The sequence below is a fragment of the Moschus berezovskii genome, chromosome X (genome assembly GCF_049115385.1).
Source record: "Moschus berezovskii isolate FMDL1 chromosome X, NW_MosBer_1.0, whole genome shotgun sequence".
NCBI classification, from domain to species: domain Eukaryota; kingdom Metazoa; phylum Chordata; class Mammalia; order Artiodactyla; family Moschidae; genus Moschus; species Moschus berezovskii.
In genome coordinates this window covers 122,835,672-122,861,390 of record NC_142488.1, presented here as the reverse complement: position 1 = coordinate 122,861,390, position 25,719 = coordinate 122,835,672, and the positions used below count along the sequence as shown (strand labels likewise).

Genomic DNA, 25,719 nt, shown 5'->3' with positions numbered 1-25,719 from the left:
AAGTTCTTCCAGGATATAGTGTTAAGTGGAAAAATAGCTGGGTGCAGTATACTATTGGGTTGGCCAAAAAGTTTATTTGGGTTTTTCTGTAACAGTTTATGGAAAATCTGAACGACCTTTTTGGTCAATCCAATATATAGACCATGTTACCATTTATATATAAAGCACTAAAATAAGAATCTGTATTTGGAGAAACAAAGTATATTTAAACTAATACAAGTGGTCACTTGTACAGGGCTGAGTGGATAGGCAATGGGGTGTGCAGGGATGGTAAGCAGAGAGTTTTCATTGTATACCTTTTTAGTTTTTTATTTTTGAAGCATGTAACTCTTACATATTCAAAAATTTTAGTAACAAATTAACTCCCTTGGTAAATTAAAAAACTTAAGACATTTTAGCTCATGTATTTCACTTCTCATTTTTGCTTATTTAACTCACAGAAACAGGAGACAGTTTTAGGATACAGGGCTTCCCTGATAGCTCAAGCAGTAAAAAATCTGCCTGCCAATGCAGGAGACACAGGAGACCTGGGTTCGATCCCTGGGTTGGGAAAATCCCCTGGAGAAGGAAATGGCTACCCACTCCAGTATTCTTGCCTGGAAAAATCCCATGGACAGACAAGTCTGGCAGGCTACAGTCCATAGAGTTGCAAAGAACTGAACATGGAGACAAAAACTTTGAGTTCCTCAGAAACATACCCAAACAAAATGTGTAAATCAATGTGAAACTTCAGGTCTCCATTTTCTTTTATTTTTTAAAGTAATTTCTGTTCTTTACAATGTGTGATCACACACACACAGGTGCGCACGTGCGCCTGCACTCGCACACATACACATACACACGATTTGAGATGGACAGAGAAACAAGAAGGATAACCTTCAAACACAGACTTCCCTGGTGGCTCAGATGGTAAAGCGTCTGCCGACAATGCGGGAGACCCAGGTTCAGTCCCTGGGTCGGGAAGATCTCCTGCAGAAGGGAATGGCTACCCACTCCAGTATTCTTGCCTGGAGAATTCCATGGACAGAGGAGCCTGGCAGGCTACAGTCCATGGGGAAGCAAAGAGTTGGACACAACTGAACAACTTCACTTCAAACACAAGGGTAATTTTTTTTACAAAGTTCAAAATAGATTACATTTATGTGCTTTTTAGTCATTACACAATGTACAGACATGATCCATTTAATGATTTATGCTCCCAAATGGTTAAACAATGAAGATTTTCTATGAAAGAGTATACATAAAAGCTTTGACTTCAGAAGCAAAGTACTGTTTCCTGCAAAAACCAACATCAGGTATATATCTTGTGTTTATCCTTGAGAATGCTACAGTAGCAGTGCATAAATTCATTCTGTAAAAATATCTGGAACATGATTTTCAAGAGACTCAATGCATTGTGTTCTCAGATAAAAATCCTAAGTCAAGAGATCAATTACTACAATACTAACAGTTAAAACTGCATATATATGTTAGAGATCAGAAGAGGCTATAAAGAAATGTAAATAGTTGTGCTTCAGGGGACTTTTTTGGTAAAGTTGTTTTAATAATAAATACAAACTTATAAATACAACTTAAAAAATGTCTCAGTGACTGGTATAAAATAGACAGATATCAAGGATTTTTTATATTGATACTTGGCTTAGAGTTTAAAGGTGAAAAATCATCTCCACATAAACCACCTGGCATTGGTAGCCCCAGTCTGGGCTAGTACCTTACAGTCAGGCAGAGGGCTATGGAGAAAAGATAAGTGATTTTCCCTCCTATTAACATAAAGCATTATCCAGAGGTAAAGCTAGGGTGTACCAAGTAACTAAACAAATGTCTACCTTCCTTTAGAATTCTTAGACCAAATAGAATGGTCACCCTACTTCTTGGTGGCTGGACCACAACCTATTCTGCAGTTCATCAGATGAATTAAATATGTCTTCTGTGAGAGACTAAGATAAGCATGATCCCTCAGTACTTTATGCTTTTTATTACTCTCTACATATTAACTGTAAAACTCATATTTTAGAAACACCATGGCAACTGTTTATAATGATAGAGGACAAGGCATAGTTTACATAGGAACATTGATGTTCGTACCTAGGAAGTACATGTACTTTTACTTTTAGGCTGGTCAGTTTGCTCTTTTAGGCCTTTAACTTTGAAGGACACATGACTGCAACAATCAAAGTGAATTAGAAAAAGGATGAGTAAATAACAAATGTCTTAATTAAAGTCTTTTGCATGGGTGGCTTAGATATAAAAAGAATTTCTTAAAATAATTTCCTAAGTGGCACTCAGAAGCCTCCTTGCTATCTGTAACATAATGTGCTGGAGTCCTTGAAATAAAATTATAGAGTAATTTAAAATATATATTATACATTTGAAATGATTGTAAATCATTCAATAGTTTGTAGCATGTTAATGGGGTGAAACAGAGATAAAAGGCAGTCCACATTCATATTTTCAAGATAAATGTACTTCAGAAGTCAACTGAACTCCTTGTTCATGTTCTAAATATAGCCATTGTGATAAGACCTGAAAGAAAAAATTGAAGCACAGTTAAAGACATGCATTTTACAAAATCTTTACAGCACCAAGCCAGGCACACTATCAAGAACTCAAAATAAATTTGAATTGTGATACTATACAGATACTATAACAGAAGATATCCAGTATATAGTAATTGGCAGTCATTGGATAGATTTAATTAAATCACTAATGTCTGGTCATAGCTAATTTTTTAACCATTAAATATCTCTCACATTTTCCAGTCACATTAGCTATAATAATAGCAGACATGGCAGTTTAAAGTGTCAGTAAACGCATCCAACTTTATCAACAAAAACAATGTAAGCCTATTTGTATTCCAGTAGAGCCACAAAGAGACAAAAGCATAGTATTTCTGCTTAGCTTGTTTCTTTTGAAGAGACTCCATACATAAGAACTTTAATAAGAAGAATATACTCGATCCTAAACGGTTCTTAAAAAGTGAGTGATCAAGTACAGAGAAGGAAAATAATCACATACATAGGACTTGGGGCAAAGATGCTCCCAAAGGTTAAGCTGAAGTAAGCCTAAAAGATGAACAGGAAAGACAGAAAACAGTAAGATGGGCAGGCATTTCAGGTGAGTGAATGGCAAGAACAGGGCCATGGAGGTAGGACTGGGGCTCCAGATGAGCTTTGGGAGATCAATAAATAACCTAATGGGCTCTAACCAAGGATTTATATAGGGAAGCAGCTAGACAAGATTAACTCAGAGAGGACTCACAGCATGGAGAGTCTTCAGTGTCAAACTATGGAGTTATACTTAATTCTATGGATTATGGGGAATCATTGAAAGTTGTTGAGTAGAGAGTGGTGGTGGTGAAACCAACACAGAATTGAAATCAACCTGACAGTAATGTGATGGGTGATTTTGGTTGAGGGGGAAATAACGGGGATAAAAGGGGGAGGAATAGGAAGAGAAGAAACACAGATAGAAGTCAGGGAGACAACCCAGAAGACAATTTTGAAGTTTAAAAAAAGCGAGCACACCAAGGAACTGAAAAGAGTTGGCATGTCAAAAGAGGTGAGACAATGAGGAAAGAGTCATGCATCACCAGAACCCTAATCTTTAACACATGGTAGTTACTGAATAAACGTTTGTTCAGTTGAACTAATTAACTATAAGATTTCAAGCCAGGATGACTGAAAGAAATGATTCAATAGCAGACAAGGGAACTAGTTTAAAGAGAAAGGATCACAATATTAAACAAGGCTGCCTTGTTCATCTTTATCACTGTATGTACTTTGTGTGTTTCCCGAAGGTCAATTCCTAGAAGTGGAAATGCTGTATAATGGAATGTATGCAGTTTACATTTTATACATGTTTTGCATGCACGCTAAGTCACTTCAGTTGTATCTGATTTTTTGTGACCCCATGGACTGTAGCCCGCCAGGCTCCGCTGTCCATGGGATTTCCCAGGCAAGAATACTGGAGTGGGTGGCCATTTCCTTCTCCAGGGGATTTTCCAGACCCAGGGACAAACCTGTGTCTCTTGTGTCTCCTGCCTCAGCAGGTGGGTTCTTTACCACTAGTGCCACCTGGGAATCCCATACAGTTGTAAATCAGCAAAAGGACAATAATGGAATAAATATAGTATTTGGTACTAGATAAATAAGTTCAAAAGAACCAAATGTAAGCCAGCAATTAAATCTTAAAATACACTTTACCTCAACATGTTTCTGAAGCAATTTTTTTGTTTGTTTTTCTTTAAAAAAAAAAATCAAGCTACCACCATCACCCCATATACACACAAACCACCACTACCACCTCCAGGCCATAAAAATTGCCTACATAGGGAGGGGCAACACAGGGGCAGAGGACCAGGAAGTACAAACTGGTGCGTATGAGGCTCAAGGATGTATTGTATAACACAGGGGATGTAGTCAATATTTGTAATAACTGTAAGTGGAAAGTAATCTTTAAAATTGTATTAAAATTTTTAAAAATTAAAAAGACTCAATTATAATCAATAGACCTTAGGCAAGCCATTTAAAGATTCTGGGCCTTGATTCATGTTAGGAATGCTTGGTTTAGGTTTAATATTAGTGTTTCTATAGCTTTCATGTTTCTACAATGTATACTTTAAGTGTTTAGGATACAATTTAGTCCAAAATAGATTTTTTTACAGAAATAATGAGATAAATAAAGGAATAATGTATTATTCTTTTAAAGAAAAAAAAAACTGCCTATGCTCTGCCCCAATGCATCTTTAAAACACTTACCTAAGATATAAGCAGCCACTAATTTTTGATTCACACTTAAGTGGAGGTAGAGAGGCACCAGCGATTCCACATCCCCCAGCGTGGGAAGCATCAGAGCTGTAATACACACCACTGCCAGGAAGACAGTCAGTAAACTAGGTCCTGAGGAGACAGTTCTGTTTTCTGTAAAAAGACAAGAATCCCTGAGATTTCTTCTAAAAACAACTTAAGATAAAAGTTCATTCATATAGACTGGCCACCACTCACCAGGATTCTGGTTTTGTCTAACTTCTCTGATACTTTCTCCATCATTCCCATCCCATGGGACCTTATCTGTTGGACTTATCTGGAAGCCCATTACAGGATGGAATGTTCTAGTGGCCATCTTCCTTTCTCCACCACCCCACTGGAATTTGTAGAAAGTGTTTGAGCATGTATCATCTGTGTATGTTTACAAATTATAGGCATAAGTACTGTACTATTATACTTAATATAAAATATACAAACCGAATTTTAATAGAATGGGCTAAAAACAGGTAGAAATGGAAGTTCTAGCTTTGTCTTCCCGTACCCCTCATGCACTACTTGTGTGTCCTCCACCTTGGAGCCCACTGCAATAGAGCTACAGTACCTTCTGGGAGTATCTTTGGTAGACCTTGAGACAGGTTTGGTCCTAACAAGTGCAGCATCCTGCTACCATTTTGGAAAATGTTAAGGCAGCAGAAAAGGATCAACTTTAATGTTACTAAAACTGCCCATGAAAATTCTTGCCCTCCACTCTACCTGCATTTATAGTATAGAAGAAAACAGCAGAGACAATATCTGACAAATATCCTGCTAAATGAAATAACTCAGTTACAAAAGGACAAATACTACACGATTCCATTTGTATGAGAAATCTAAAATAGACAAACTCATAGAATCAGAGAGTAGAATGTTGGCTGCCAGGGGCCAGGTTGCTAATCAACGAGCATAAAAATCTCAGTTATGCAAGATGAGTAAGCTCTAGAGATCTGCTGTACAGCATTGTACCTACAGTCCACAATACTATATTGTACACGAAAAGTAGTTTAAAGAGTAAATATCATGTTGTGTTCTTACTATAATAATATAAAATTTAAAAACATTTATTATCAGGTCTGCCCTTCTACAGATCTGGCTGCACAGAACTATACAGTATTCATACCCTATTTTTAAGAAACCCACCAGCATTTTCTGTCTTACAGCTTTTCCCACCACCCTTCTTTTCATTAAAAGAAATAGCCAACAGCAACACAATCTTTGTGTTTTATTAATGAAAAACACTGTTCATTTTATTATTAAATGAAGCTTTTCTAAATTATTAATACCTTAGCTGTTGTGTGAAGCTTAACTGAGCCTCACCAAAGCCAGATAGCTGAAAACAAATTCAAAGTTTACAGTGATTATTGCTTGAGATAAAACAATAGCATAATTGCCTAAAAAACAAGTCTGTCTTTTGCTAATGAATATAGTACTTTTTGTACTTGTTGCAAAGGTAAGTTTTCAAGGCAAATATTTCTGACAACTACACTACTCAATGCAAACCCACAGGAAAGAGAATTTCAGGGAATTTTTACTGTTTAGAAAAATTTCAAAAACATTCACATAAATGCTTGACATTTTTCAAAGTGGAAAGTTTTTCTGATACTACAAGGTTGTAAAAATTTTACAGATACAGAAAAAAATAAGGGTTCTTCTGTAATCCCATCCTCTTAGAGATAACACTGTTAATAGCTTGGTATATAGATCCTTGCAAATTTTATAAATGCCCATATAAACATGTAAAATGATTTACTTAAATGAGACCATATTATACATATGTTCTTAACTTTTTCCTCTCACTTGGAAAAATATCTGAATCTCTTTTTATGTCAATATAGGACCATCTACCATTCTAATGTGTTGTTGTTTAGTCACTAAGTTGTGTCCAATTCTTTGCAACCCCAGGCTTCTCTGTCCATGGGATTTCCCAGGCAAGAATACTGGAGTGGGTTGCCATTTCCTTTTCCACAGGATCTTCCCCACACTGAGCCACCAGGGAAGCCCATTCTAATAAATCCTTGTAAATGTCTGCATGGCATTCCATCTTTTGAATATTTGTAATTTAATCAATCCCCAATTTATAGACTTTTAGGTCATTTTCAATTCTTTATTATTAAAATCAGTAATAAAGAAAGTAGTTTTCTTAAGCCAAAGAGCACTAGCTCAAACCTGGCATCAGATACAGCAGTTTTTTAGAAATATAATTAAGATAAACCCACTAAGATTCAGATGAACCCTTTTAAAACACCTTTTTAATGACCTGGGCTTTGGTATTTTGTAAAAGTATCCTTTGTGGGTTTCTCTTCAATTTCTGTTAAATGAAATATATATACATACACATGTATAATTATATTTATGCTCATAGACAAGGTCTAGAAAATTACACAGAACACATAAAGGCAGATTTTTTAAGTGTGTGGGATTATAGGTATTGTTTCCTTCCTTTAATTTGTTACTAAGATGTCTTTTATACAGTACATAAACTTGAGAAGAATTTCTCATTTTTACTGCCTTTCACTACATTTTAAGATCCAAATATCTTGAGATATAGCCCCTAACCATTTTTCCAGCAAAACTCAAAGAAAGAACCTCACAATATTGTTTTGCCTATAACATACCTAATAAACATTTTCTACAGCTAAAGACATGCAAAAATAATGACTCCCATAGAACAATCACAATTTGTTTCACCATTTTGATTCAGAGAAACATAATGAAAAACCTAGAATTCCATATACTGGAAACCACACATAATTTACTATTAATTTCATAAACAAGAGAAGCTAAAAATATCACTTTGTGAGCCTAGATTCAATAAGTTACTGTTACACTCTATTACTTTACTCAATTTCCTGCCATATTATTAGAAGCATTGGGGTAACTACCCACAAATGGGACTTGCTGGCCGAGACTGTGGGGAGTGAGGAGCTCTACTGTGGTATTGCCTTGCTCTACAAAGTAGCAGGAGCCTTGGAAACTTTGTAAGATAAAGAAAAACAATCTAACAGACTACCAGGTGAGAAGTCCAGCCTTTCTACTGAGGCCCATGCATGTATTTCCTGTATAACTACTCTGTGCCAGGCACTGTGCTAGATGCCAAGGACATAATGATGAACCAGACAAATTAGGTGCCTGCCTTCTTGAGCTTCCTGACAAGAATGGCTTAGAGAGGTGTTTTCCCCAAAAAAAACAGAGACTACCATATACTATGCCAATATCACCTATTCTATTCATCTACTTACTCCAATTTTACATTTAGAATAATTCTCTAATGTACCTGAGATACAAAGGTTCGTTATAAACACACATTTGTATTTTAGGATGATTTAAGAAAAAATATATGTAAAACACTAAACCCTCTTGGGCATCACACCAGTCTGTTAAATACAAAAGTGATCTCCAATGACCACTTTAAATTACAAAATTAACACCCAAAACCAAACACTCAGATGGCCTTTCTTCTTCTATAGAAGGCATTTTAAAAGAGGAATGTTGCATTTCGCATCTATTTATAAGTCAACTTCACAGTATTGATTGGACATCAAAGTGACATTTGACAGAGATTCTCTTTCAGCTTCAAAACGTGAAAAACTAGTCCTGTCAGTTAATAACAGTTGCTGAGAAGAAAACAATCTACTAACTACTACCTAATTCCTAGTCTTGGTATCACCAGCGAACCTGGACACTCCCTGCATGGAATGAGAAGACACTTGCCTCCAGCAAATGCCTGTCTTGTCAGAATAAACATTCTAAGATGAACAAACTGATAGGGATTTATGAATTAATGTAATGACAAGTAGATGGTTTTTATTCCCTCATATATAATGTTGCGATTTCAAGAACAGGTGCTATCACATTCATATATCACGATCAAAAAGTCACCACGCTTTTCTATGGAAAATTTTCTCTTCCTCCCTTTATAATAGGGTTGAAGGGAGATAATGAGAAGATCAAAAGATGGGGGAATGATGTCCAAAAAGTTGAATATGAGGATAGTGTCGATGGTGAAAGAATATATCATAACACTCCTGAATATCTAAGCTGGAAGGAAATGAGGAATGGAGAGGGATTCAATTAACAGCCCACAGGGGAAGGGGATATTATAATCTATTTAGTTTAATTAACTTCAACTTTAATGAGTTTTTTTTCCAAAATAATATGAAAAGTGCACCAAGCTTGGCCTACTGCCAAGCACAATTTCTCTCCTTCAAATTAATTCATTGAGAAAGGATATAGGAAAGTCACAGAAACAAAAGTAAAGAATTGCCAAATTGTGCTAGCATTGTAAAGTACAGTGCCTGCAGTCTCAGGTTTTATAGAATGAAAAGCTCTAGCAATGACTGCCCCTGCCTTACAGCCCCGTCTAGTGGAGTTATTTTCTCCCCTAAAAGGCCTGCGCGAGGCCTCTTGTTCAATTCTAGGTACCTGATCTCTACATTCACTTTTGAAGTAGTCAACTAGGTTTAGAGTGGCAGGTTATTGTTCTAGTAATTATTCTTTGCTCCTTGACTCATTTAAAGTGAGAAACATGTAAGACCTCAAAAGGACTTTAAAAACAACCCAAAGTTAAAAAAAAAAAAAAAAGCCAACACAACGCAAAGTACCTGGTTGAAACGACTGCTCAAAAAATAAACTTTCAGTTAAATGTTCTTTTATTCTTTTTTCCTCCTCTTCCTTTTGTTGTTCTTTTGCGGACGGGAGAAGAGTAGCCACAACCTCTTTCCTTCCTAAAGCCTTCCTCTGGCTTTGCTCAGAAACTTGGAGACGGAATTTGTCTATTACACCATAGTGGCAGGATCGGACATCTCTATGACGAATTACACTGAAACATTGAAAAAGAACAAATGCAATTTAGGTTTCAAACAGAATTCAGCAAGAGATTTCATACATATTAACTGAGTGTAACAAAATACTCAAATACAGAAACTTGTTAATGATGTTTTTTCTAAAATAAATCACAGTATAACCCCAAAATAAATGAGTAGTTCTTAAATATTTGATGAATAAGAGTCTAAAATAAAAGGATAGGTAAAGGAAATTCCTTTTCACAATGACATTTTTTCCTGAATATCTCTGTGTAGCAATATTCACTAAAGAGGATATTTATGAAATTGTTTCTTCCCCATAAAAGTCTCAAATATTCCTATTGCTACTTATTTATTGTTCAAATAACAAAATAACAAACCTCACCCTAGACTTCAATTAAAATTGAAGTCCATGAACAAAGGCAAAAATAAGCAATCAAATCAGTAGGCAATCCAGTAAGACCAATGCAACAGAGGCTAACAATACATTTATGTATTTCTCTGAAAAGAGTATAAAGCAGTGTAATTTTTTTATGAAAGTTATCTTCAGTGCAATTGATTTTTACTTTATTCTTAATAGATAACACAAAACAATTAGGTCAAAGGTAACACATTTATGGGGCAAGATATTATATTTCTTTGGAATAGTCCTTGCTTATCATGTACACAATGAAAATCAAAGAAATAGGCAAAAAACATATCATCAAAGATACATCATTTTATGGTTCTGAGATGACGAAAATATATGCCAGAAAAAGAACTTCTGCTGCTGCTTCTCATGGAAGATTTAAAGCAATACAGTTTACTTGGTAGCTTAAATTAAGGGCTGGTCATTAGATCCATCTGGTCACCAATAGTTTTAAAGTGAAAGTTAAATATGAACAGTTTGAACAAACAATCATTTATCTGACACTTTAAGACCAAATTATCTGGAAGAGCTCAGCTAACCTTTTCCAGATGAGTAGCTATACACTTGTTTCCTGTTTGTATAGACTAACTTTCAGTTTTATGACTGAATCATTTCAGATGAATTTCTATTACTGTTGTTCTCAGAGTGTAGCATTATTAGTCCCCCAAATGTCACTATAATAGCAAGATGTTCCCAAGAAGGCTAAATTACCTATTATAGCTAGAGAAAGGTACAGGATTAAGTTAGAACTTTAATTCCATAAAGCTCTCTGCTATGACTAAAAGCACAACCATGAGGAAATGTTCATGGAAATATTAACACACACCTTGGCTCCAACATAATGAATTATTATGTGGCCAACCTGTTCAGAATTTCTTAGAAACTTCTTAAAAAGAATGTTGATAGACAAACTCTCAGCAAAAATTCAAAATGTAATGAGTGCCAAGGTGGAGCGGCTTTGAGAAAAGATCTTTTGCAAGTTAAACACATAAATATCAACACACTGAAAACATGTTACCAGGAAGTGCTTTTGACTTACATATCCATACAACACTGAGGCTTTACTGCACCTGCAGCGTCAACGACAACATACTTATTTGGAGTAGTACACAAAACTGAAAGAAAAAGTCACAATGGCCATTAGTGATTTTTAAAAAATTAGTTTCTACAAGTCAAAAATTAGTAGGGAGTAGTTCAAATCCATACAATAGACCTAGGAGACTCACCTTTGAACTTCAAGGCAAACTCATAGGGATTATAGAGTGTCAACACTTGCTTATGTGTTGACTGGTCATCTGCATAAAATATTAGCTCTGTGGGAAACACAAAGACAGGAAGATTTCCTTCCACTAACTCTGGCTGTCTTTTTTGTTGATGCATTGGCACTAAATCCCCCTCGCTGAGGCGTCAGTTTTTACAGTCTCAAATCTATTTGGGGTTTTTCTTAAAAATCAGTTAGAAACTCCAAAGCATTTTGGCAATCTGGAAAGAGAAGAGAGAAAGCAAGCTGAGTGATAACTCTTTTTCACGAGCTAGCTGTGACTAGCATGGTTAGCAGACATTAAAACAGTCCCCAAATCATTTAAACATGCCTTTTGACTTTTCCTCTTGGCTTACTTATACAGATTCTACTAAACTCTGCAAAGAAACTTACACATGCTCCTTTCACATTCAGGATATCAACCTATGATAAGTTACTTACAAACTTGAATACAGGAATAAAGAAGGCTTCCTATTTAATCACCCTCAAAGAGATGTGACCAAAGGGTTGTCAGTATTTTAAAACCTCAGATTAAAAAAAAATACATTTTGTTACAACATATTTTATGTGAGCCAATCAGAATTCCTAAAGAAGAAAAAAAGATAAAATAAAGTAAGCTTCCATGATTTACAGGGGAAAAACACAAGAGTCACTTTTTTAACACTCATTATTCACTCGCTAAGTCATGTTCGACTCTTGGTGACCCCATGAACTACAGCACGCAAAGCTTCCCTGTCACTATCTCCTGGAGTCTGCTCAAATTCATGTCCATTGAGTCAGTGATGCCATCCAACCATCTCATCCTCTGTCACCTACTTCTCCTGCCCTCAATCTTTCCCAGAATCAGGGTCTTTTCCAGTGAGTCGACTCTTCGAATCAGGTGGCCAAAGCATTGGAGCTTCAGCATCAGTCCTTTCAATGAATATTCAGGGTTGATTTCCTTTAGGATTGACTGGTTTGATCTCCGTGCTGTCCAAGGGACTCTCAAAAGTCTTCTCCAGCACCACAATTTGAAAACATCAATTCTTCGACGCTCAGCCTTCTTTATGGGTCAACTCTCACATCCATACATGACTACTGGAAAAACCACAGCTTTGACTATATGAGCCTTTGTCAGCAAAGTGATTTCTCTGCCTTTTAATATATTGTCTAGGTTTTTCATAGTTTTTCTTCCAATGAGCAAGCTCTTTTAATTTCGTGACTGGAGTCACTGTCTGCAGTGATTTTGGAGCCCAAGAATATAAAACCTGCCACTGCTTCCACTTTTTCCCCACCTATTTGCCATGAAGTGATGGGACCGGATGCCATGATCTTAATTTTTTGAATGTTGAGTTTTAAGCCAGCTTTTTCACTCTCCTCTTTCACCTTCATCAAGAGGCTCTTTAGTTCCTCTTCCCTTTCTGCCATAAGGGTGGTGTCATCTGCATATCTGAGGCTGCTGATCTTTCTCTTCGCAATCTTGATTCTGGCTTGTGCTTCATCCAGTCCAGCATTTCACATAATGTACTCTGCATATATGTTAAATAAGCAGGGTGGCAATATACAGCCTTGCTGTACCCCTTTCCCAGTTTTGAACCAGTCCATTGTTCCATGTCTGGTTCTAACTGTTGCTTCTTATTGTACATACAGGTTTCTCAGGAGACAGGTAAGGTGGTCTGGTATTCCCATCTCTTTAAGAATTTTCCACAGTTTATTGTGATCCACACAAAGGCTTTAGCATAGTCAATAAAGCAGAAGTAGATGTATTTCTGGAATTCTCTTGTTTTTTCTATGATCCAACAGATGGCAATTTGATCTCTGGTTCCTCTGCTGCTGCTGCTGCAAAGTCACTTCAGTCGTGTCCGACTCTGTGTGACCCCATAGATGGAAGCCCACCAGGCTCCCCCGTCCCTGGGATTCTCCAGGCAAGAACACTGGAGTGGGTTGCCATTTCCTTCTCCAATGTGTGGAAGTGAAAAGTGAAAGTGAAGTTTTCTAAATCCAGTTTGTACATCTGGAAGTTCTCAGTTCACGTACTGGAGAACAGTAATACCAAAGAAGTTCTCGCATTATTGTGGATGTTCCAGGCCTCATATTAATTTCCCAACCTAGGAATCAGCAAAAGGACTGGAAATCCCCAGGGAATCTGAGTTTGGAGGTCAGCGGGATTTGATTACAGGGCTTCCACAGGACTTGGGGAAACAGAGACTCTTGGAGGGCACAAACAAACCTTGTGTGCACCAGGATGCAGGGGAAAGGAGCACTGACCCCACAAAAGACTGAGCCAGACATGTCTGTGAGTGTTTGAAGGTCTCCTGCAGAGGAGTGGGTTGGCAGTGGCAAGGGCACTGGCAGCAGCAGTCCTGGGAGGTGCGTGTTGGCATAAGTCCTTTTGGAGGTCGCCTTTAGCCTTACCACAGAGCCTGTAGACTCCAGGACTGGGCCTCCTTAGGTCAAACAAGTAATAGGGAGGGAGCACAGCCCCACCTATCAGCAGACAATTGGATTAAAGATTTATTGAGCATTGGCTCTGCCCACCAAAGGAAGACCCAGTTTTCCCCATAGCCAGTCCTTCCCATCAGGAAGCTTCCACAAGCCTTTCATCCTCATCCATCAGAGGGCAGACAAAGGAGTCAAGAACTACAATGCCACAGCCTCCAGAGCAAAAACCACAATAACAGAAAGGTAACCAAAATGATCACATGGATCACAGCCTTGTGTAACTCAATGAAGCTATGAGCCATGCTGTGCAGGGCCAACCAAGAAGGACAGGTCATGGTGTAGAGTTCTGACAAAATGTGGTCCACTGGAGAAGAGAATGGCAAGCCACTCCAGTATTCTTGCCTCAAGAATCCCAAGAACAGCATGAAAAGGCAAAAAAAACCAAAATTCATCATTACAACAATGCTTTAGTTAGTGCCTTCTGGCAGCATGGGTGAGACAGTTCTCTTAATCTTTTTTCTATTGAAACCCACAAACAAAATGTCTTGAAAAGAAGCCAAATATCCAAACTTGCTGAGTTTTCTATGAAAATTCAAGTCAGTAAGCAAGCCTTGGCATGCAAGTGGCACCATGCCTCCCCTACTACATCAGTACACAAGCTTTATGAGAGCTATTTTCTTCCAACTTCAGAGACCTTTTTGGATTCCTTCTGGGGCTCTTGAACATGTTCCAGAAAGTTGTAGCTGGCAGAAGTCTGCCTGTCTGATAAGTAATGTTTCTGCATTTATTTCCTAATCTAATTTTGATCAACAACATTCTTATTTAGTTAGCACGCCAAATATGGCTTTGTAAAATAAAATGTGAAAGCAAAGATATACAATCACAGAAAATGTCTGAGTTTCACCCTGTAGATCACAGTTTTAGAATAGGCCACAAACAATTTAATACTTTGCACTCAGGTTCTCATACACTCAAAGAGAAATATTAACAAATGATTACATTGTTTGGTTTCTATCAGCTATCAGGGCTGTGATTCTGACTGGGGCTTTGTCCACTTTTATCAAATAGGATACTGTATAATCATGTACGCACATTTTTATTCTTTTTTCCCAGCTGAACATTGTTGTTGTTCAGTCGCTAACTCATGTCTGACTCTTTGTGACCCCACAGGCTGTCCTTCAACATCTCCCGGAGCTTGCTCAAACTCATGTCCATTGAGTTGGCGATCCCATGAAACCATCTCATCCTCTGTCGCCCCTGTCTCTTTCTGCCCTCGATCTTTCAGGTGAAGAACTATGTCAAGAGCTGCACAGAGATACAAAAATGAATAATACACTGGCCTTGCTCTCCGGAGACTCTAGTCTAACTGAAGAGACAAGACAAATATTTATGCTACCTTTATTATAATGCATGCTGCTGTATATAACGTGCTAGGGAATTAGAAGACTGCCCAGATAATTCTACCTGGAAGAGAAGCCAGGAGATAATATTTGGGGTGGCCCTTAAAGAAAAGAAAGGCTTCTGTGTTGGGGGGAGTAAGCAGGGAGGGCATTCATTCCTGGGGATCAGCATAAGCAAAGACACAAGAATGTGAAAGCAAGGAAGAACCTTGGTAAGGTCAGCATCCACAGGTGCCCCAGACCCCACTTTGTATTTGTAGACTTACAGCATGCCTATAGCTCGTATGTGTTAGGTTCTTGTTACTGTTTTGAATAAGCTCAAAGCACTCTTCACTTTTATTAATAATATTTTACACCTGTTTAATTTACAACAGATTACAAACTTCTTATTAATTGTATATACTGAATGAATTGATATATGTAAAGCCTTTAGCACTTGCTACAGGCAAGGTGTACTCTAAGTATTCGTTGCTATTACTAACAAAGGTCCGTCTAGTCAAGGCTATGGTTTTTCCCGTGGTCATGTATGGATGTGAGACTTGGACTGTGAAGAAAGCTGATCGCCGAAGAATTGATGCTTTTGAACTGTGGTGCTGGAGAAGACTCTTGAGAGTCCCTTGGACTGCAAGGAGATCCAACCAGTCCATTCTAAAGGAGGTCAATCCCGGGTGTTCATTGGAAGGACTGATGCTAAAGCTGAAACTCCAATACTTTGGCCACCTCATGCGATGAGTTGACTCACTGGAAAAGACTCTGATGCTGGGAGGGGTTGGGGGCAGGAGGAGATGGGGACAACAGAGAATGAGATGGCTGGATGGCATCACTGACTCGATGGACATGAGTTTGGGTGAACTCTAGGAGTTGGTGATGGACAGGGAGGCCTGGCGTGCTGTGATTCATGGGGTCGCAAAGAGTCGGACACAACTGAGCGACTGAACTGAACTGAACTGAAAGCCGCAGGCAAGGTGTACTCTAAGTATTCGTTGCTATTACTAAATTAGGGAAAGACCAGACAGATAAAAAATGCCAGAAGGCCTCTCTTTGTCCAGTATTCTTTCCACTATACCAAAATAACTGTCCATGTCAATAAAAGAAAACTAAAGTTATTCTGAAAAGCATCTGATAAAATTATTTTACTTCTGAGTTTTTATTTGCCATGAATTTCATTCCTTTGTTAAGAGCTATACACATTTCTATTTGGATAATGTACTCCCGGAAGTTTGGGATATTTTTTGAATAGAAAATGATAAGCCCTACAATTACTTTCTTAATAAGCTTAACTATCAGGAATAGAACAACCAAATTTGGCATCACTAAATAATATTCAACATCTTACTGTAAAATTCAAGGTGAGAATTTAGCTTATGATAAAAGGTAGCATCTCTAATTTGTGGAACATAGTTCAGTCAAATGTTGACAAAATCAGGTATCCACCTAGAAAAAAAAGTTGATTTTATGCCTCACTCCTTATAAAATTCTTTATTGTGATAAATCCCAAATGGAACAAAGCTTTAAATGTATTTTTAAAAACATAAAAGCACTAGAAACCATGGGAAATCTGTTTTTTATATAATCTTAGGCTCTCTAACCGGAGAAGGCAATGGCACCCTACTCCAGTACTACCGCCAGGAAAATCCCATGGACGGAGGAGCCTGGTGGGCTGCAGTCCATGGGGTCACGAAGAGTTGGACACGACTGAGCGACTTCACTTTCACTTTTCACTTTCACACATTGGAGAAGGATATGTTAACCCACTCCAGTGTTCTTGCCTGGAGAATCCCAGGGACGGGGGAGCCTGGTGGGCTGTCGTCTATGGGGTCGCACAGAGTCGGACACGACTGAAGCCACTTAGCAGCAGCAGCAGGCTCTCTAACAACCAGAAACCAAAAAATAATAAATTCAACTGTGTAAAAAATTTTAAAGTTCTGCATGGCAAATAAATTCTACAAGGAAAGCCAAAAGAACATTTTCAATTCATATCACAGGCAATGTGTAATTCCCCTACTATATATAGAGGACCCACAAATCATTAAAAAAAGATAATGCAATATAAAAATGAGAAAACACTGTAATATTTTATAGAAAAGGACATGCAAATTGTTTTTAAAGTTACAAAAGTATGTGTAACTTCACTCACAAGAGAAATACAAACTAAATCTATACCGAAATACATGTTTTTAACCTGTCAAATTGGCAAAAATAAAAAGGTTTGACAGTACATGGTGGGAGCAATCAGGCATGTTCTTACATTGCTTGCAAGGATATAAATATAAATTGGCACATCCACTATACCTGCTAAAACTAAATGCACATAACCCTCAGATCTAGAGATTCTACTTCTAGGAATGTATTGGGCATAAATATTCCCAAATATTCCCCTTGTGTGAAATCCTGTTTGAGAAAGGTTTGAGGGATTTTTTTTTTTTTTTGGAGGGGATTGGTTTTTTTTTTCTTGCAGCACTGAGTATTAATAAAATAATTTATGTGAGCCACATAGAATTAAGCTTGGCATGCAAGAAGGCTAGTTGTTGCAACAGCAAAAGACTGGAAACAGCCCAACTGGTCATTAATAAGAGATCCATTAAATTAAGTATGATACAGTCATTTGTTGGGATACCAGCTATCTATCAAGAAGAAAGGGGAAGCTCTTTGGCAGGGTGCAATACAGACTGTAGGGTGTGCTACTATTTGTGTGGAAAAGGGAGATAAAAGACTATGTAAACCTATTTCCTTGGATATGGGCAAAATACCTTTGGAAGGACAGCCAGGGCTGCCCCTGGAAAGACAAACTGAATGGCTTCGGACAGGGGTGAGAGGGAGTTTTCTCTGAATACTGTTTTATATCTTTTGAATTCTGAACCACATGAAGACCTAATTTAAAAGTAAAAAAAAAAAAGTTGAATCAAACAACAACTCTACTAGAGGCTAATTTGAGAAAGGTGCCAGTTTTGAAACATAAGGAATTTAGAAACCATGTGTGAAAAATCTGTTAACTGCTTTCCAATTTATGATCTTTTAATAACATTGAAAACCTTAACCTGTGTGTTAAATAGAATGATTTTAATTATTTAAGATAAGTTTATATGCAACAGAAACTCAATACAATGAGAAAAAGTAAGATTTATTTAAAATGACTTGCAAACCTAGGAAAATGTAAAACTTTGTCACAAAGGAGTATGAGGCGGTTTATAAATCTGACTGAGAAGTCAAAATTAAACACACAGAACAAGTGCTAAACTCTTGTTTCTAACCTCAAGAAGTTAGTTGGCACAGGTCAGAGTAGATTATTAGCTTTAAATGATGGCTTAGTAGAAATTCTTATTTTTGAATTTTGAAGCTTTCTCTTTATGAGTTAAATATTTTCCCATGAATCGTGAATAGGCTGTCTGTCCCCTGGTCACCATTTTCAGCAGTTTACTATTTCTTTTCAGGTTTCTGTTGCCATTTTTCACTTATCTTGGCTAAGATATAAATCGCCTCCCAAACTCCAAACATATTAGGGAGGAATTAGCACCAGGTCACCAGTGCAATATTATAGACTCTGCCAACAAGCATGATGGAGTGTGACACCTGCCTTTAATTAATGGTTTTCCAGAGACTAACACTTTCTTTTTGCTCTAGTCAACATTGCAAAATGATAAAATGCAAAAATTCTGGGGACAGATTATACATTAAGCTGGTAAAACCTCATGGCAAATCAGTTAATAAGGTTGCTTTCCGAAAGTCAAGTACACACAGAGTCAAAGAATGTCAGCTCCTAACCCTTCTCCTTTTACCAATAAGAAAAGCAGGCCCAAAGTGGTTAAGGGTCTTACCCATGGTTGCACAGGATATTGGTGGCAGAACTCTGGTCTTCAGACTCACACTTCCCTATACAATAATCATCTCCTCTGTCTCAGTTCAAAAATCCTGCTTCCCTGATGCTGATGGCCATTCCTGCCCTCATCTCTAGAAAATTCCCCTGCTTTTCCATAAAAGAATTCTCAAAGGATGATCCAAAATTCAAGTCTTGATGCATGTGTTTCATTTTCAGTTTTATCAAGGAAAAAAAAAAACCAGAGAGACAATTTCACTTACTAAGTTGCACATACTTTCTTTTCCTGATTGTGAAAGCAGAGCTATGACTGTCAGTAACCAAAGTCTGAGCTTCCTTTGTGGCTCAGATGGTGAATAATCTGTTTGCAATGCGGGAGACCTGGGTTCAGTCCCTGGGTTGGGAAGATCCCCTGGAGGAGGGCATGCCAACCCACTCCAGTATTCTTGCCTGGAGAATCCCCATGGACAGAGAAGCCTGGTGAGCGACAGTCCATAGGGTCTGAGTTGGACACGACTGAGCACAGCACAGCCAAACTTTACTTTATTCTTCCTCTCTGGACACCAACATTTTATACATTCTTCAAAGCCTACTTCAAATGTCCCCTCTTTGTTGACTTCATCTACTGCTCTAATCTACAAGGATCTCAGTAATTTTATTACATTATTTTTTAATGTACTTATTGCATAGAGTGAATAATTTGACATTTGTTTTATGTGGAGTAATTATGACTCTCCAGGTTTCAGGCATAACGCTATACTGTTTTTCTCTGGGGTTGTGTTTGTTTTGTTTTTTGCATCTGAAGACTAGAGATCAGTGTTAAGCATTAGAAGATACTGAACTCAGCAGTTAACCTACAGGTGTCCACTAATAACTGGCTCTTCCATCAGCTCCCTTTCCCCATAGCTGAACACCCTTTATCCGCAAAAGACAGGCAACCGATCCCAATTAGAGGAACAGTAAATCTATGGTGGCTACTTGCCATAGGCTGGGGTTAGAGAAGGACAGAGATCATCAGCACTCCCAGTTGCCTCTCCCCTCCTCCCTCCCTCCCACTTCCTATTCCTCATCATCCCTTCCTCCTTCCTCAGTGCCCAACTAGGCCAGCAGGGTTTAGAAATCCAAGGCTCTGATATACCCCCGACCTTACAGAAAGACAATACCACTGGGAGGTCCTGGTACCTGAAACTGCCTCATCCTTGTCCTCTGTACCCAAAGCACAGAAATGCAAACATGAATGAAATTTGAAAGAAAACCTTATGTGTGCACACCACCTTGTGACCAGTTTGCAAACTACTCTCCCTCCAAAAAAAAAAAAAAAAAAGAAAGCCTCAACACACTGAAATCTGAAATCGGCACCTGTACTTTCTACCCTCAGTTCTGGGAGGAGACCAATACTGTAAAGTGTGACCATTTTCTGTCCTCCTCACTTAGGATGGACCAGAGGAAGGGGAACAAGGCTCTGAGATACACAGGGACATTTGCTCCCCCACCCCCTGCCCTTTTTGTGGGGGATAGGAGGCTGCAAGAAAAATGAAAAAAGTAATTCTTGGGGATTCTTGTATCAAAGTGGTTCAAAGTTTGAAACAGTCAAGGATGATTGGAAGCACAGCCTGCCCCAGAAACTAGTGACCCATCTGCGTGGCTACAGTGCACCAGCTGCTTACTACCTGTCACTGGCTCTTGTATTTACTGATTAGGGCACCCAGCTCCACCTTCAGGCCAGTTCCTTTTTATCTGGGCATAGGGGCTATCTCTTTCTTCCATACATGGTGCAGTCTCTGCCAATGGCCAACTGAATAGTATATAGTGAAGAGCAATATGTTCTTTCGGAGAAGGCAATGGCACCCCACTCCAGTACTCTTGCCTGGAGAATCCCATGGATGGAGGAGCCTGGTAGGCTACAGTCCATGGGGTCGCTAAGAGTCGGACACGACTGAGCAACTTCTCTTTCACTTTTCACTTTCACACATTGGAGAAGGAAATGGCAACCCACTCCAGTATTCTTGCCTGGAGAATCCCAGGGACAGAGGAGCCTGTTGGGCTGCTGTCTATGGGGTCGCACAGAGTCGGACACGATTGACGTGACTTAGCAGCAGCAGCAGCAATATGTTCTTTTGCTTTACTCTCACTGGTATTAAAACCTCTCTTTCCTTCCCATTCATAAAGTCAGCTTTCCTCATCTCTGAGCTTCTAGTATTATCTATTAGGCTTTTTAATGGCTGTTCTGTTCCTAAAATGGACTCTTTCACAAGCAATGTTCTAATGTTCATGCTATATTAGATGGTTCACTGCTCAATATTAGGCAATTTTGTTTTTATATACTTTCTAGTTTTTTTTTGTATAATTTGATATCTTACAAGATTGACTGCTATAAATGATATGTATTGCTAGGCTATTACATATTTAAGATGTAAAAGTTGAGTAGTGTATGTTTTAAGGTTTAAAAGAAATAAGGATGGGGAATTCCCTGGTGGTCCAGGGATTAGGCCTCTGTGCAGGGGGCATGGGTTTGATCCCTTGTCAGGGAACTAAGATCCTATATGCTATGTGGCATGGCCAATAAATAAACAAATAAAAGAAATAAGGATGCCCTCTAATAATGTCTTTTTAAAAACATTTCTTTCTAACTAGTTATTTGCAACCTTTGTTTTACAAAATCCCAATATGTCTTCAGTTATTTCAAGATGTATGTACAATTCTCAAAGTCCATATTAATTAACTATATGAAATACATATGTTGCTATGTAGAGCACTCTTAGACGTTTGAGGATCACAAATTATTTCAACAAGCATTTACTGAGCACTTATTATATACCAGGCACTGTGCTAAGGAATATGGAGAAAAGATGAAATCATGGTCTCAGCCCTCCAAAAACTCAGTCGAGTAGGAAAAATGGATATACATAGTAATTAGGATAAGATGTGAGAAGAGTTAAAATGCTGATAGATACAAAATGCTCTGGGATCATAAAGAAAGTGACAGTCTGCCTTAAATAGGCGTTTGCAGTAGGAGTGGAGGGAGATGGGGGTGAATTCCAAGGAAGAGTATTTGTGGAGGCATGAAAGGGACTCTTAAAATGAGCTTTAGCATTGCCTATGGTTAAAAAATAGCATGTGTGGGGGAGCAGCAAAAGAGAAGGCTGGAAAGGTAAGCTGGAGGCAGATGGTGAAAATCTTCAAAGCCAAGTTTGAGAGGTTTAGACTTGATTCTGGTTGCCAGCATTTCTCAAAATGTGGTACCAGACCAGCAGCAGCAGCTTCACCTGGGAACTTGCTAGAAATGAAAATACTTGGGTCCCACCTTAGACCTACTGAATCAGAAATTCTGGGGTTGGGGCCCAGCTACCTGGTTTTTAATAAGCCCTCCAAATGATTCTGATGCACACAATGCTTTGAGAACCACTGCTGCAGGCCAAGGGAACCTTGGAAGGATTTAGAGCAGGGAACTGACTGGATATGATCAGAAGTAGGAGACTGGTTGCCACTCACCACTCAAGCACAGGGCCTGACTCCAAAGTAGCTACCATAAAAAATAAATAAATATTAAATGAATGTGACATGGAGAGGTGAGGGGCTACACTAAGGCAGAAGCAATGGAGAAGAAACAGATTTTAGAGATGTTTTTCAGGTGGCTCATTGAATCAGGTGACTAGGATATATCCATACAAGTGTGACCAAAATGGTTTTGATATAAAAAGCAAGCTATAATCTTGTCGACTGTATCAATTACTGAGTGTTTTAAGTGAGTGTGTGGCTCACTTCGAGCCACACAGACTCTAGAAAAAAGGGAAGGTCAAGAGCAATTTCTATGTGTTCCCACAGGGTCAAGAGCGAAGGGTGCCCTGGCATGTACATGAATCTTCTGATCTGCTTGGTGTTTCTACATCTCCCTTGAAGTTAATAAACTGGCATTCATATTAACATAGAAATCTTTTGTGAGTTTGGTTAGTATGAATCAATCCCTGAGACTGACTGATAGTTTCTGAATGTGCTGGCAAAATGCAGTTTTGAAAACCTGATACTTGTTCTGATGATCTAATCAAGGTACTGCCAAGGTGAAAACCTGCTATAGCCTTTTTATTCTAATTTCATCACTGATCACATAGCCCATTTAATTCAGGTAGAAGCTGAAATGAGTGAAAGAATCAGACTTTGTACTATGCCCTGAAGGTCAAGAAAGTCAGGTGGAACTGTTATTTCTAATTTTGGAGGCAGGATTTAGCTGAAGCAATCTTCAATTTCCTGACAGAGAGGAGGGGAGGAAAGGTACAGGTCAACCTACATGGTTAACTTACCTAATTACCTAATGAGAATTTTGCAGAATGGATTCCTATTTCTATTAGGACTCTAGGTACTTCTTGTTACTTACGTTATGTTCCAATATCTTGGCTTATTTAACCAGCTTATTTTATCCAAGAACAGTGCCCAATCAAAAACTGCACTATATTGTGGAATTTGAGAGCTATAAGGGGCTCTGGAGATTAAAACAAAGCTTTCACATTACAGATGAAGAAATGGAGGGCCTCAAAGAGTAAATCACTTAATCTATTTATTGTAGGGCAAGGTTCTCCAGAATGCTACAAAGTGGCAAAACAAGATTCAGAACACTAATAATCTGTTTCAGACAAGATTTTAAATTTCTCTTTCATTTTAAACTTTTTAAAATCAGAAAAAAGAATTACTTTATTGAGCTATTAGAGACATGGGAATCTTTTCTTGCAGTTTCTTGTTTTCTGCTTTTCAGAAATTGGAGTTAAATGTAAAAGATCCATGAGAAAAAAAAAAATTGAAAGTAAAAAATTTAGGAAGAAAATGTGCAAGAACAATTTAAGGGGAGAAACATGCATTATGTTATAATGCTATTTGTTCTATTTTCTATCTTTGCCTATAACATGGTAATTTTGTACTGAATACTGTCCATTACATTTACATATATTTTATAAATAAAAGGAATTCAAAAATTTCAAAGATCCTGGTATGTGAGTAAACGTCTTATTCTGAGAGTTCTAGAAATGCTTCAGAAACTAGCTTAATCTTGAATCCTGTTTGGATAAGACGTGAACAACTTGAAAGGAACATTTGGCCCAGTTTCCTGCTTTCCAAACTTCCCACTGCTTTATAAGCAAATATATGTGTAATCTAAAAGCTGGTGTCCATCCCCTATTCAATATCCTGCATACGATATTTTCTCCGCAGAGATTACCCAGCTCTTAGAGGAAACAAGTGGACAAGAATTTAATCATCAAGAATATATTATTCCCGCGTGTGCCCTGCCTGAAGAAGTAGATTTTCCCCTTCTGTCTGGAATTCACATTAACACAATGCATTCTGAAAGTGCACTACTGTTTTTTAGGCAAGATCCAAAGGACCCGATTTTTCAGGTTTCTGTCCTCTTTAACGCCCTCAAAGATAAAAAAAAAAAAAAAAAGTCCGGACTCCCCCCACCACCACCATCAAGTTAGGTCTCCTCGATTCTACTGGGACAGAAATGCTACTTCAGTCCAGAGAGGAGAGATGTCAGCTACTTTATCCAGGGGGGACACCACAGAGCATTGACGAAGGGTTGGAAGGCTGAGCAGGGAGATCAAACGGTCCATCCTAGGACTTCAGCTCCACCAGGTTGGGGCCCTGCCTTTCCAGCCCTCGTCCCCACACCGGCCGGCTCCATGTGAAACCGGTCATGTGAGCCTGTTTACAGCCGAGCAGCTGGTGCAACCATCAGGATCCTTGCGGAGGTCCAGGAAAGGAAAAGATACAGGCTACGTACCCCTTACCACCCCCCCCCCATCATTGATATTTCAAGAAGGCGTTTCCTGTCCCTCCCAGCCTCTCCGCCCCACTTTCACCGCCCTCCAGCGATCCCGGGACGCCTCGCTCCAGCCCAGCCGATTTCCTTCCAATTGCTCGCCGCGGGGACGGGCTGGGCTGGAGGAAGGGGGAGGACGATGACAGCCCGAAAAAGGTGTCGACCTCCCTGCCCTAGCCCTCCTCAAAACATCCGCTAAAGAGTTGTCCCTGGAGTCGCATCCCCGGGGCAACCGAACTCTGCCTGGCAGGCACCGGGAGGATCCCGAGCCAGCTGCCTCCGCCCGGGCAAAAGAGAAACACACACGAGCCGGCCCGACCCTGGGGCGGAGATCCGCGATCGGCGAGGCAATTGACAGTCAGAGATGGGGCAGCAAGCACTCCATCTGCCTTCCCCCCACCTCCCACCCGCGTCCCGGCGCCGCGGAGCCCGGCTGTCAGTCACAGAGCCAAGCTTGGGGTTTGGGTACGGCTCATTCTTTCCGCGGGGTCTCTAGGCAACGTAACTTCCACGTCTTCCTGAAGTCGGAGAAAGTGGGTGACGGGACGGTAGGGGACTCTCACCTCGGCAACACCGGCTCCTCGGAAAGCAGCTGCGATTGCTCCCTCCGGTCCTTTGTCAGCATCTCTAGGCTGCACTGCCTGCTGGGATACCGGAGGACTCAAATACCACCTCTCTCCGCCCTCGAGGATGAGCTGCAGTTGCGGGGTGGGTGGGAAGAAGGAGAAGAGGTGGAGTCTGGGGCGGGGCCGGATCCAGGGGCGGGGCTTCCTTGCTTGCCACCTGGTCTCTGGGTTTCTCCCTGCTCTCTCTGACCTGCCCCTCCTCTCTTTCCTGCTGCCCCTTGAGGAGAATGTGAACTCTTACAGAAGACAGTCTCTCGTTGAACTTGTTAGGCAGTGATCCTTGACTTATTCCCCTACACGCATACACACAGACACACACACACTGAGGACAGAGGCTAGTTGATTCTACCTCTGAGGCATCTTATTAACCACCTC

General features: G+C 39.2%; 1 protein-coding gene across 2 annotated transcripts; it reads right to left on the bottom strand.

The window, feature by feature from the left end:
- Positions 1-309: 309 nt before the first annotated feature.
- Positions 310-25,418, bottom strand: MOSPD1 (motile sperm domain containing 1). Of its 2 annotated transcripts, none has more exons than XM_055393330.2 (6): positions 25,282-25,418; positions 11,240-11,495; positions 11,053-11,128; positions 9,404-9,621; positions 4,758-4,919; positions 310-2,523 (listed from the first exon to the last, which is right to left on the bottom strand). In XM_055393330.2, exons 2-6 carry the CDS (start codon positions 11,391-11,393, stop codon positions 2,492-2,494), a joined length of 642 nt encoding a protein of 213 aa, XP_055249305.1. In that variant the 5' UTR covers positions 11,394-11,495; positions 25,282-25,418; the 3' UTR covers positions 310-2,491. The 2 variants fall into 2 exon arrangements, with proteins under 2 accessions (XP_055249305.1, XP_055249304.1); XM_055393329.2 differs by lacking the exon at positions 25,282-25,418 and adding an exon at positions 14,788-16,938.
- Between the last annotated feature and the right edge of the window lie 301 nt (positions 25,419-25,719).

Bases quoted from the DNA above. Each gene is read 5' to 3' on its own strand.
- MOSPD1 (XM_055393330.2), bottom strand. From the start codon at position 11,393: ATGCATCAACAAAAAAGACAGCCAGAGTTAGTGGAAGGAAATCTTCCT. The intron at 11,129-11,239 runs GTGAGTCTCCTA...TTTTTCTTTCAG, and splicing joins GTTTGCCTTGAAGTTCAAAG to TTTTGTGTACTACTCCAAAT. The intron at 9,622-11,052 runs GTAAGTCAAAAG...TCAATGTTTCAG, and splicing joins CCTCAGTGTTGTATGGATAT to TGTAATTCGTCATAGAGATG.